The 11,128-nt window shown below is 39.9% G+C and overlaps 1 protein-coding gene across 1 annotated transcript in view; it reads left to right on the top strand.

Moving 5' to 3' along the window:
• Positions 1-4,353: 4,353 nt before the first annotated feature.
• Positions 4,354-11,128, top strand: part of LOC139120435 (alcohol dehydrogenase [acceptor]-like) — a 39,502-nt gene continuing 32,727 nt past the window's right edge. The window contains exons 1-2 of the mRNA XM_070684838.1: positions 4,354-4,660; positions 4,944-5,009. Of these exons, the coding sequence (XP_070540939.1) occupies positions 4,457-4,660; positions 4,944-5,009 (270 nt within the window). The 5' untranslated portion in view covers positions 4,354-4,456. The remainder of the gene's footprint in view (positions 4,661-4,943; positions 5,010-11,128) is intronic.

The raw sequence follows: 11,128 nt of genomic DNA, 5'->3' as shown, positions 1-11,128 counted from the left end.
AAACAAGGAAACAAAACATGTCGCGTGCCAAAAGAATCGCGATAAACCAGCTTGCAAACATTGGACAATTTTGGGAAAATAACCCTTCGACAAGGGTCGGTTTTTCGTTATTGTCAACACAAACGATTACGTTCTCGAATGCGAAGGCAATTACGTAACACTCAGTATTATACACAACAAGCCAGAACAAACAGTAAACAAAGTAAATGAACTAGTAATTAAAATGTACGAGAACAAGCACATCAACCAGGATACTTGTAAGTATCTTGATCCAATAAACATAAAATCCGTACCCCGCAGTGGTACTTATTGCCTAAAAATTCACAAACCTCCGCAAAAATCTAAAAGACACACCAGTCAAAACAAATTTACCGAAGTAAAGAAATATAGAACAAACAAACCGAACCACCAAACGGACTCACAACGTGACCAAAATTAATATACTTGCCTCGCTAATCGGAAAGCAAGACCACTAAAATGCATTAAAATAAATTTTCACAAACACAAACTAAGGAAAGAATCTACACTGCGACTGATGAGAAACCACACTCGGGTTTCGAAACGCAAGCGTCAAAGGGCGACTCTATCAACTTTTGTAACAACATAGGTCGCGGCTGCGTCTCGCCATAAGCTTTCCCCACACAAACAAAACATTACCGTACACACTAATCCAAACTTCTCTACAAATATCCAAAGCGAAACAAACATTTCATTAACACAAACAATCGGATAAGAATGTAGGAACACATTTTCGAAACGAATCAAACACAAACTCGACACAAAAACATTTAGGATAGTTAGGTGGGGAGCCTGTTTCACATTTTTTACATCTCGCTATACTGTCTATGATTCTAAAAATAAAGTCATCTGCCACTTTTTCTGTATACGCGGTTTGGCAAAACTCATCTCTTCAATCGAAAGTCGGGCGATTTCATGGTTCTTTGGGGCACTTAAGTGTACGTCGAGCTTAAGGAATGTAGTTACATTCGCGATGTTTTATTCGAAAATTATTTATTCCTTCAAGGGCAAATGCACATAATTTATGCTGTTGGAAATACTGGCCGCTCATAAACAAGACAATAAACTCAATATATGTGCATTTTTACTTATATTGTCAAAGTACCACCCGACACCCACAAAAAACCAAATGGTTCAGTCCAGGTATTTGCAACTCTGCCATCCGACTGGTCAACAGGAAATCAACCATAGGTGTCTTTTGGCACGCGTATACGCCAGTCACCTAGGCGACGGTAATCTGCACCACTTATCACCATCGGGAAGGTACTCCTCCCCATATACCACTGGTGATCCCACCCTCAAGGCACTGCGTCATTCGACCAAGCATTGTTATTGTAATTTCCTGCATAAAATTAACAGCGAGGTCAACCGGTCAAACTCTCTCGGCATTTTCTCTCATGGCCCCAGGGAAAAGTTGGTAGTCTGTGGACGCGGGACTACCGCTAATTTCGAGCCCTGGAACAATATCTCAGAACACATAAAAATATTTCAATGGGGCATAGATTTAAAAAAGAATTGAAAAATCATTTGTTAGATTTTTAATTCTGTAGCATTTGACTGTAAATATGAAGTACTTTATAGCGATATGTATCAGACATTTCTTGGTATGTTCCTGTTATGTACCTTCTTACTATTTGTGAACCGTATGGAATTCTGTACTATCTTGCTTGCTGAATCGATCTTGTGTAATTTCATTTATTGGTGATATCATGCAATAGTCGCCTTTTAAATACTGACTGTAAATCGATGTATGTCTCAGTATGAAGCTGAACTCGATTAGTGCCTAGAGCAACTATTTTTCCGTCTTTTTTTCTCAAGTGAAATTTTGTAAAACATGCTGGCAGTGTTTCCTTCGCCATAATTTGTATTCAGTTGACATGAGAATGAATATTACTTTACTTCGGAGAGAGTCTATTCTATTTAGGTAATAGGGGACGCGTACTGAGGGTCGAAGAATCATACACGTACTGTAAAACGTGCCATTTTCCTTGCGGTGCTTTCATGGGAACTTCAATGTTCCATTGTTTTAGCATCTTGTAATAGTTTATTTGGTCTGAAAAGAAATTTTACCAATTCTAACGATCGATTATACTCTCCTAATCTTTTAAAGTTTGAGTCAAACTACGGTTGGGGCTTACACACAGATTTACAGCAATTTCAAAAATCCTTATACACGAGCAGGGGCTTGAATTCGGACCTGTAAGCGTACGGTCTACTGAGGGGCATCAGTCGTCATCCCATCTTGGCGACAACGAAATAATGTTTCATTGACAACGAACCATATCACGATTAAAATAATTAAGGTGGGTTTAAGGCGTCATTCCTCTAAAACTTGACAGAAGGTTTCTTAATGATAGTTAAATTAGCTCTACATCTTTACAGGCTCCTGTTTCATAATATTACCACCACTCACTTTCACGGTTGGTAAAATATGTTTAAGAATTATTTCGAATGAATCTCTTTGAAACCCAAATTCTGGGTCAGCAGATTCGAATGCACTCTTAATTACAGACTGCTGCCTTTGATTAGATAGCGCCGGGGTGCAAAGGTCCCTGATGTCATAACGTCATCGAAAAGCGTTTATTTATACTCGCAGCAAAAAAAGATTACAACAATGTGCAACAAATGAACATGAAAATGATGTAGATAATTACAATGATGCTTTAGATATAGAATTTAGAAAAAGAAATTCAGAATTATAAGACAGGTCTGTAATATGATGAGAATAACTTTGATTTTATTGATTGAAAAATATAAAAATTCTTAAATTGCAAAACATAAAAAGCAAAAACAAAAAAGGACCGACTATTTTTTTTTAAATTGACAAATTACCAACTATTTGCTATCAGATGACATCTGAACTAGTGTAGTTTATGGTACGTGCATGGTACACGATGGCTTTATTGTCAAATTGACCTCACAGTCACCATTATGCATACTGTAATGTGTACGCACTGCCTATGCAGTGACCTACTTCTCCGGTTGGACCTCTAAAATACACAATTATCCATTGTCAAAATCTACTCTGGTATCGAATCTTGATTGTCTCCTAATTCATCTGCAATGTAACATTAAGTGAAAAGGCAGGAGTGACTGTGATTTGATCCGTCACGTTTCCTTGTTACCTCAATCAGAATTACCCCACTGAAGTCCTATACGTATTTTATGTAGCTACATATGTTGTGTATTTAACACTATTGCATATACGGCTTTCCGTATAAGCTGTATCATAGCTGATACAGCTTATACGGAAAGCCGAGCTGCAAACCTTATTTAAGCCTCTGCTAAAGACCCCTAACCTCTGTACCGTTTCTCAAACGTGAACATTGTTAATGATGACATCGGTATCGTACGATTGAGAAACAGCCACGTCGTCAGTATGCGATGCAGGATTTCAAAATGAGCGTAGGATAGCACCCATTCAAACGATAATTGATGGAAAAAGAAGCCTGTCACTTAAAATTGAAAGTTTACACCTCCATTAAGGGGAGAACCATTTTATTTCGGGGGGGGCCTTGAGGATTTGGAAAACAATTGTCGACAGACAAAGAAGAAGGAAAAATGACCCGTAAATGTCTTGAGAAAACAAATGATGATAGCAGACGGTATTAAACGGTATTAAACTTTCTGAAAAGGCAGAGCTTGTTGGCGAAGTTGGTGATTATATATATGAAAACAATATATCACTCTACGTTCTCAGGATTGTCCGATGCTATGTAGCGTCTTTAATTGTCAAGGATTGCAACTGAATTCAATAGTGTTAAATACACAACAATAGCAAGTTCATATTAAGAACTTTCTCAGCCTTGTACCATTCGGGAAACGCAGAAAGTCACGGGGATATCACCGTACACAAAACATCTGATTCGTGGCAAGGGCGTGTCACTCGAGGACACTCGTGGCAATATTATTATTATTTAGTAAATGAAGAAATAAATAAACAAGTTTTTCCTTAGAATGAAAATACAAGTAAAAACAAAAAAGATAATTTTCATATTTATTGTACTGAGTGGCAGTGTTCGTGTCTATAGCACAGAATAATAGTGTCCTTTGCTAGGTCATTGTAGCGGTCTTTTCGACAACAAAATGCAGATTCCCTATCTCATCTTCAGTTCAGAATAGAATAGAAACTGGTAATTGCATTGTATTGATGCAGGATAAATAATAGAAAAAAATATATTTTCTGCCGCAATAGCAGCTATATACATTTCATCCACCCTCCCCAAATCAAATGGCTCTCCCTAAAGCAAACATGCAGATTTTCGTGTTTTGTGTAGGCCGTTTATTGGTCGGAAGTGAAAACGAGGCTCGGTTGTAAGGTTTAAAGTAATTTTCCATAGGCAGAGATCAGCGTGTTCATTCAGGTCATCCAATTTCAGTGCCTGGCCCGAATGCGAGAGCCCTATATACTCTCAACAAATTATCCAATTTATTCAATATGGCTAGCAAGGAAAGCGCCGCGTATGATTATGTTATTATTGGTGCTGGCAGTGCGGGTTGTGTTCTCGCGAACCGGCTGTCAGAAGACAAGAACATCAGTGTTCTACTGTTGGAGGCTGGCCCTGATGATACCAAGCCGGAAATCCACGAACCAGCTAAGAGTGCACATCTTGTTAACTCAGAAGTCGATTGGTTATACCAGGTCAGATATGTCTTTGGAATGCCGTGACCTAAGCATAACGAATTGCCCCTGGGTATTTAACCAAAAAAGAACCGTAGTTTTGAAGGCATGCAGTTAATGTATTTTGCACTATTGATAATTTAATCGGGTCACTCATTCTATCTGTCAAAACAGTCATTTTTACTTGCATTTGCACCTCTCCAACATCCCAGAATACTTTTCAGTAATTTACTTCTAACTATGTGATGCACGGCACAATTTCATCTTTACACAGTGAATCTTATTTGGCCTTGCTAATTTGCAGACTGTTCCACAGAAGGAGGCTTGCCTTGCTATGAAAGATCGACGCTCCAATTGGAACCGAGGAAAGGTAAGAATCCAATTTTCGTCTATTGAAGTGAACAATGAAATAAGTGTCGTATTAATATTTTAGAAGGGGATTGGTTAAACTTGTTTGTACACACTAAGAAATATATTTTTGCCAATCTTAAATTCATTTTTTTAGAATTTCGTCAAACATGGTCCTTGTTTATTCTGAAACTTTAAACGGAGTCAGCGTGGACTCTCTCTTGTGGGGCGCCACAAAATACATGTAAACGCAGCAACAGACGTTGTTTTCTCAGACAGAACACCCAAACTTAACGTCATCAAACACACATCGCCTATTCAATCAATTCTCACAAATCAAACAAAAGATTCAATTTGTATTCTTATTGTTACAAAAAGTTCCTCATGACGAGTTGAGGATAAAACCTAAAATACGGTAAATTATGTACAGAAAGAACTTGAACGGCACCGTATCACGTTTCCTGCGTCTGCATCTACACAAACTTCCTTGGTCAATCGAGGTGGTACATGTAGCTTCAGCGAGACTGAGACAGCATCAGCTGAACAAACACCGCATTAAGCAGCTCAATATAGATTGCTGCCATCGAAATGGCAGTATTATACACCTTATCTATATTATTCGATGCCATCGTACGTCTATTATGAACGTCCAGATGAAATTCCGAGCACACCGTCGACTGTTTGACCGACATCTCTACCTCCCCTCACCCCCACTAGCGACTATCCATACTGGGGTCGGGTCCATAGTGTGTTTTCCATTAACATTATGCGCTTAAAGTTTAGCGTCAGTTGTTCTTCCTATGTGAGTCAGATAAAATCATCGATAACATTGAAATTTAGATTTTTTCAATGTTTTTGGTTCAAGGCATGGATATATTTGTTTTACACATCCATTACGAAATCAACACGTTCAAAAAAGTAGGTCCTGGTAACGCCAGCACGCGCACACCTTTTCAATAGAAAAGATTTCATGATATTTGCTAAACTGTCTGTATGTTTTGTCTCTAAAAAACTTCAGTGGCTGCGTTTACATTGTATTTTGTCGCGCGGCACAAGAGAGAATCAACACTGACTCCGTTTTCGCTGTAAAAGTGTCAGACCCATATCATGACATACACGCGGATGACCTTGGACTTAACTTGTGTGCAAGGTCATAATGAACTCAAATAAACCTTTGGTCGATGTCGATACTTGTAAACAACAGACAATGTGAAGATAACCTTTACACCTTTCAGAGATAATTTAGGCGTTGCACTGGTGACATTGAGATATATCGTGACCTTTGATGAACTGACAACAGCAGTAGGGAGGGCAAGGTTAACCAGGGCAACTGGTCTGTTGAAGACAAATTTGAACCGGTCTGTGCTGAGAGGAAGAAGCATTTAGGCCATATGGTTATCTCTTAGGGCATAAAGTCTGGTGTACTGATTGGCATTGCATTGATAAAGTGTACTATCACATACCCGGGTGACCTTTTGAGTGAGCTTCTGTGCGCGGTCATGAATGAATTCAAATAAACCTTTGGCTGATGTCCATACTTGTAAACAGCAGTCAATGTGAAAATAATCATTACATCTTTCAGAGATAATTTACTCGTTGCACTGGTGACAATTGAAATATATCGTGACCTTCGATAAACTGACAACAGCTGCAGCGATGGCGAATGGACCACATGATTCGGCAAATGAAGGATCCCAATCCCCCTCCAAAAATCTTGTTTACCCGATGAGCGCGTTGTTGCTGCCCGGCCCCGGTCCGGGAAACGGCCATCCCATTAGTTTTCAAATGTTCATTTTGAGATAATTAAGAGATATTCTAGCGGTAGCTATATATTCTCTAGGTAAACAACAAACATCATGTCAGTTGTGGATGACCTTATGAATGAGCTTGAGGAGATTTTCGGAGAGTATATACTTTGCATCGTCGTAAACCACACGCCTGTTTACGGCAGCAGCTTAGCGATGCCCGTTAACAGGCCGTGGTTGATTATGTAGTTGATTTTTGCGTAGGTCAGCGGAGCGGGAATTATGCTCCGGCTCGCGAGGATGATACTTTGGCATTTAGGTAACCTTCAGTAATTACAGGGGGTGGGCCGGGCGAATTCTGTGCGCACCTGTACTGTAAAATGTGACCCTACCCCATCTTGTTGTCTAAAATGTGACACCCCCCGTGTCCGACATTCTAAAACTTAACCATCTCCCTATTCACTGCAGTAATTTCCCCACGAATAACTGAACCAGTACCAGCTAATTTATATTATAATTGGTTGTTATGTAAGTTACGGACAGAAATTACAGGAGGGCTGGCGTTTTGGGAGGGAGGGTCGCAATTTATCAGGCAAGATTTTTTGAAGGGTCATACATTTGCGGGAGGTCACCATATTTTCGCAACTAAAAGAAGGCAAGATATGTCTGATATAGTGCTTCACCCGACAATATCAAATTATAATACATAGGAGTCTATCATACAAAATATTGACAAGCTACATCTGTAAATTTATATATGTTTGATATTATGTTAATGTACTTTGCTTGAAGTTGGAAGTAAAATGTGCATGTGTGTAACAGAAATTGGATTTTTGAATTTCACCGAAAATGTTGATTAGTACTATACATGGCAGTCTATCAGGAAACTATTAATAATTTAAACTGGGTAAATCTGTGTATTTAAATACCCTTGATTATTAATAGTGGTGTACTCGTTAGACTTGGGTGGTTACATGTGGATGTGTGTGCAAGAAATTGGATATTGAATTTCATCGAAATGTTAATTCACTATACATAGAAGTCTATGAGGAAAGTATGAATATTTTTTTCATATATAAAACTAGGTAAATCTGTGTAGTTAAGTACTCTTGACTATTGATATTGATGTACTTGATTAGATTAGTACACTTTGCAAAATAGACTTTGAATTTGCAGACATAAAGATATTCCTGACATACATCTCTGATATATAAAGTACCGTGACCGAAGGGCACGCCGAAAAATATTAAACATCTAGATAGCTCGGATATATGTCAGATTTATGAAAGTCATGCGGATGAAAGGCTTGCTATAAAATATTTCAGATATTTTAAAGTAACATGCCCGAAGGGCGCGCCCTGAAAAAGTTTAAACATACAAATATCTCTGATACATATGTCTGATATAATAAAGTCACGAGTCTGAAGGGCGAAACAAAAATAAGTCTGATTATTAAAGATACGCGCCCGAAAGGCGTGCCGAAAAGTGCAACTGAATGATGAAATTTGGGGCTGGTACGGATGCATTCAAAAACACACTGACCCCCTATTGGGCATTTCAAAAACTTGGTCACTCCGCAATCACCCAAGTCAAAAACAGGGTGACACCCCCCCCCCCATGAATCCACCGCCTCCTAGGTCAAATAAACTGACCAGTCCCCAAGGTCGGTGGAAAAATACTGACCTATTAAACTGCTGGTGACAAACAGAGGCTCGGCACCCGCAAATGCTGCAGCCTGGTTAGAGCACGCATTGAGATGCCCCCTGGGCCACATCTTTGTGTACTATGATGGCGAACATGCCCGGTGCCCCTACCTATTAAAAGGCGTCTATGCTGACATATGCCCACAACAACCTCCACTCCATGCTTTCGAGGTTTGAACCCAAGGAGGCCGTCCTGGTGGCCACCGATAGTATCTACATCCGGAAAACTGTTCTGCAAGCTCAAAGAGGTCGAGACATACTATGAGGCCAAAGTGTGTCTGCATTAAACCAGAGGAATTGTGTTAGTTGTACTGCATGTAAAGATTCAACCGCTAGTTTGTCCCGATTATTGGGGTAGAAGCCATGCACGACCACCGACCAAATCGCACTCCCTTGAAATTACTTGTAACGACTAGACTACTATACTTGTGATGTCTACTTGTGATTCCGACCCTGGAAACCAGGTCACGACTGAGTCCGCATCTACTGGCAGACGTTCAATTAGACACGCTGCCCTAATACCCCGAAACAAGATTAGACGTTGGGCTGAATTACTACGAAAGTGAACGATTTTCTACCCAACAATAGACTCGAAGTCAAAATATTTGAAGCAGTTCATGAACCATTACATGAGTTGACATTTATCTGAGGTTGATTTTTCAATAATTTTTCTGTGTTATCGTTTGAAATGTTCGGAGATGTGACCCTTCAACAAAGTAGGTCACAAGTTTTCCTCTGATGCGAAGGTGCGTAGATTTACATGCATAAATAAATGACACCTCTAGTGCGATAAATTGTTGGCCAGTCTACAGCCTGGAAATTACATTGGCTAAACAATTAGTCCTCAGTGTAACCATAGATCCCGGAGTATGTCTGGGAAAGTTATCGCTACACAAATTTAAATGTACTTGTCAGGGCTCGAAATTAACTTTTTTCCCTGGTAGTCCACTTGAGCTACCATTTTCTGAAGTTGGTAGCCCAGTGGCAATGGCTGGTAGCCCATGCATATTCTAGTTTAGGGTTATTTTTTTCATTAACCAGACAAGAAAAGGCAATTTTCCAAGATTCTGTCCATGAAGTGAATTTTCTAGTCATTTGATGTGGATATTTGCACACCTAATACCCAAGGGAAACACGTATAAAGCCCCCAAAAATTGTTTCTGGTCCTTGACATTCAGCAAAAGTGATGCGGCGACGCAGTATTGTTTTTTTTTCTTTTTTTTTAATTTTTAACTATGCTGGTTTGTCACTATGATGCAACAGTTATTGTTTTTTGTCACTGGAAGGATAGCTGTACTGATGAGTATGTACCCCAAGAAAAGCCATGACGCGCAGGTTCTCAAATGACATAGGCGGTGACCAGAAACGATCTTTTTTGGCTTAATGGACAACAGTGACACTGAAAAGTTTGGTGATCTTTTGACAACACGTTTCACTCAGAGTTGTACGCAAATTTCGATAGTCGTCATGACAACGATCACGACCTTCTCAGCACGACTGGACATACTGTAGCAAGGGTTAAAATAGACCATGCCCGGGCTTTCTGTAGGGAGGAGGCATATTGTCTGTGATGGATACATTATGATCGAAATGCAATGAAAATGCGTTTTCATTGGCCATCATTTCCTGTGCCTGTCATCAAAATACATGTTGAGATATTGAAACTTGGTTGCAAAGTTTCACTGCACGTTTGTCTTTATAAGCTGTATAACAAAGTCATAGTCTGACCTTACTCGTGTCACTGTGTCCAACTGGATTTGACTGCAATTTAGCTCGTTCCAAAGTGATGGACCCGACATGGCGCGCCAAGTACTGACTGAAGTTATGTCCCTGTCTTTGGTAGTCCGTGTGGGCTACCATTTCATGGATTTTGGTAGTCCCAGGCAAAGGCTGGTTGTCTGTGGACGCGGAATTACCGCTAATTTCGAGCCCTGCCATGTTAATGGCGATTTATAATGAGCTGTTTGTTGAGGGCACGATAAAGTTGCTGCGCTACTCGTCAAAATACGGAAACAGCAGTCAATACCGACCAAAGTTCGTATGATAACCCCTAATTGTACATGTATATCCATAAGTTACGAGTGCAAGTATAATCTTTCCCGACTTTCTGCATTTCGATCATCACCACTTTTGTCAAAATGTCGACGTTTTTTCACTTTTATAGTATGGTTGGTCGGAGGTTACACTCGCGGTTTTGCGGAGCTTGACGTCTCTTTGCGTCATTTATTAGATTACTTCTGACAACTTATGAGCAATAAACAAGTCCGATAGTATCAAGTCTATGTCGCGTTGCAGTGTTTATCTAGGGAACGTAGGGAAGCTTATTCACATATGAATTTAAGACACGCCTGGTATCAGTAATGACTGCTGACGTCATTGTTTTCGCCCGATGAAGCCATTCGCTGTGACGACGTGCCGAAACGAAGGCTCCAAACACTGGAAGTTTGGCACCGTTTAAGTGGTATAGCCACAAACTGATGACGTCAACATCGCCGTACACAAAACACAGACACCCCGTAATTACGGCACTGACTAACTAATAAGATTAAAATAATATAAATTTGCACTTCTTCAAATCACTGTCACTATTTCCGAGTGCTTAGTTTTGAGTCGGGTGAACCATAGTGGGGCCTGGAATCGGGGTTAGCCGACCAATTGTCGGAACGGAGCTCGTTTGGCTCGCTCCGTTCCGA

This window comes from Ptychodera flava, chromosome 20 (assembly GCF_041260155.1).
Source record: "Ptychodera flava strain L36383 chromosome 20, AS_Pfla_20210202, whole genome shotgun sequence".
Taxonomy (NCBI): Eukaryota; Metazoa; Hemichordata; class Enteropneusta; family Ptychoderidae; genus Ptychodera; species Ptychodera flava.
Note: the sequence above shows the minus strand (reverse complement) of the source record. Positions and strands in the feature narration are given on the sequence as shown.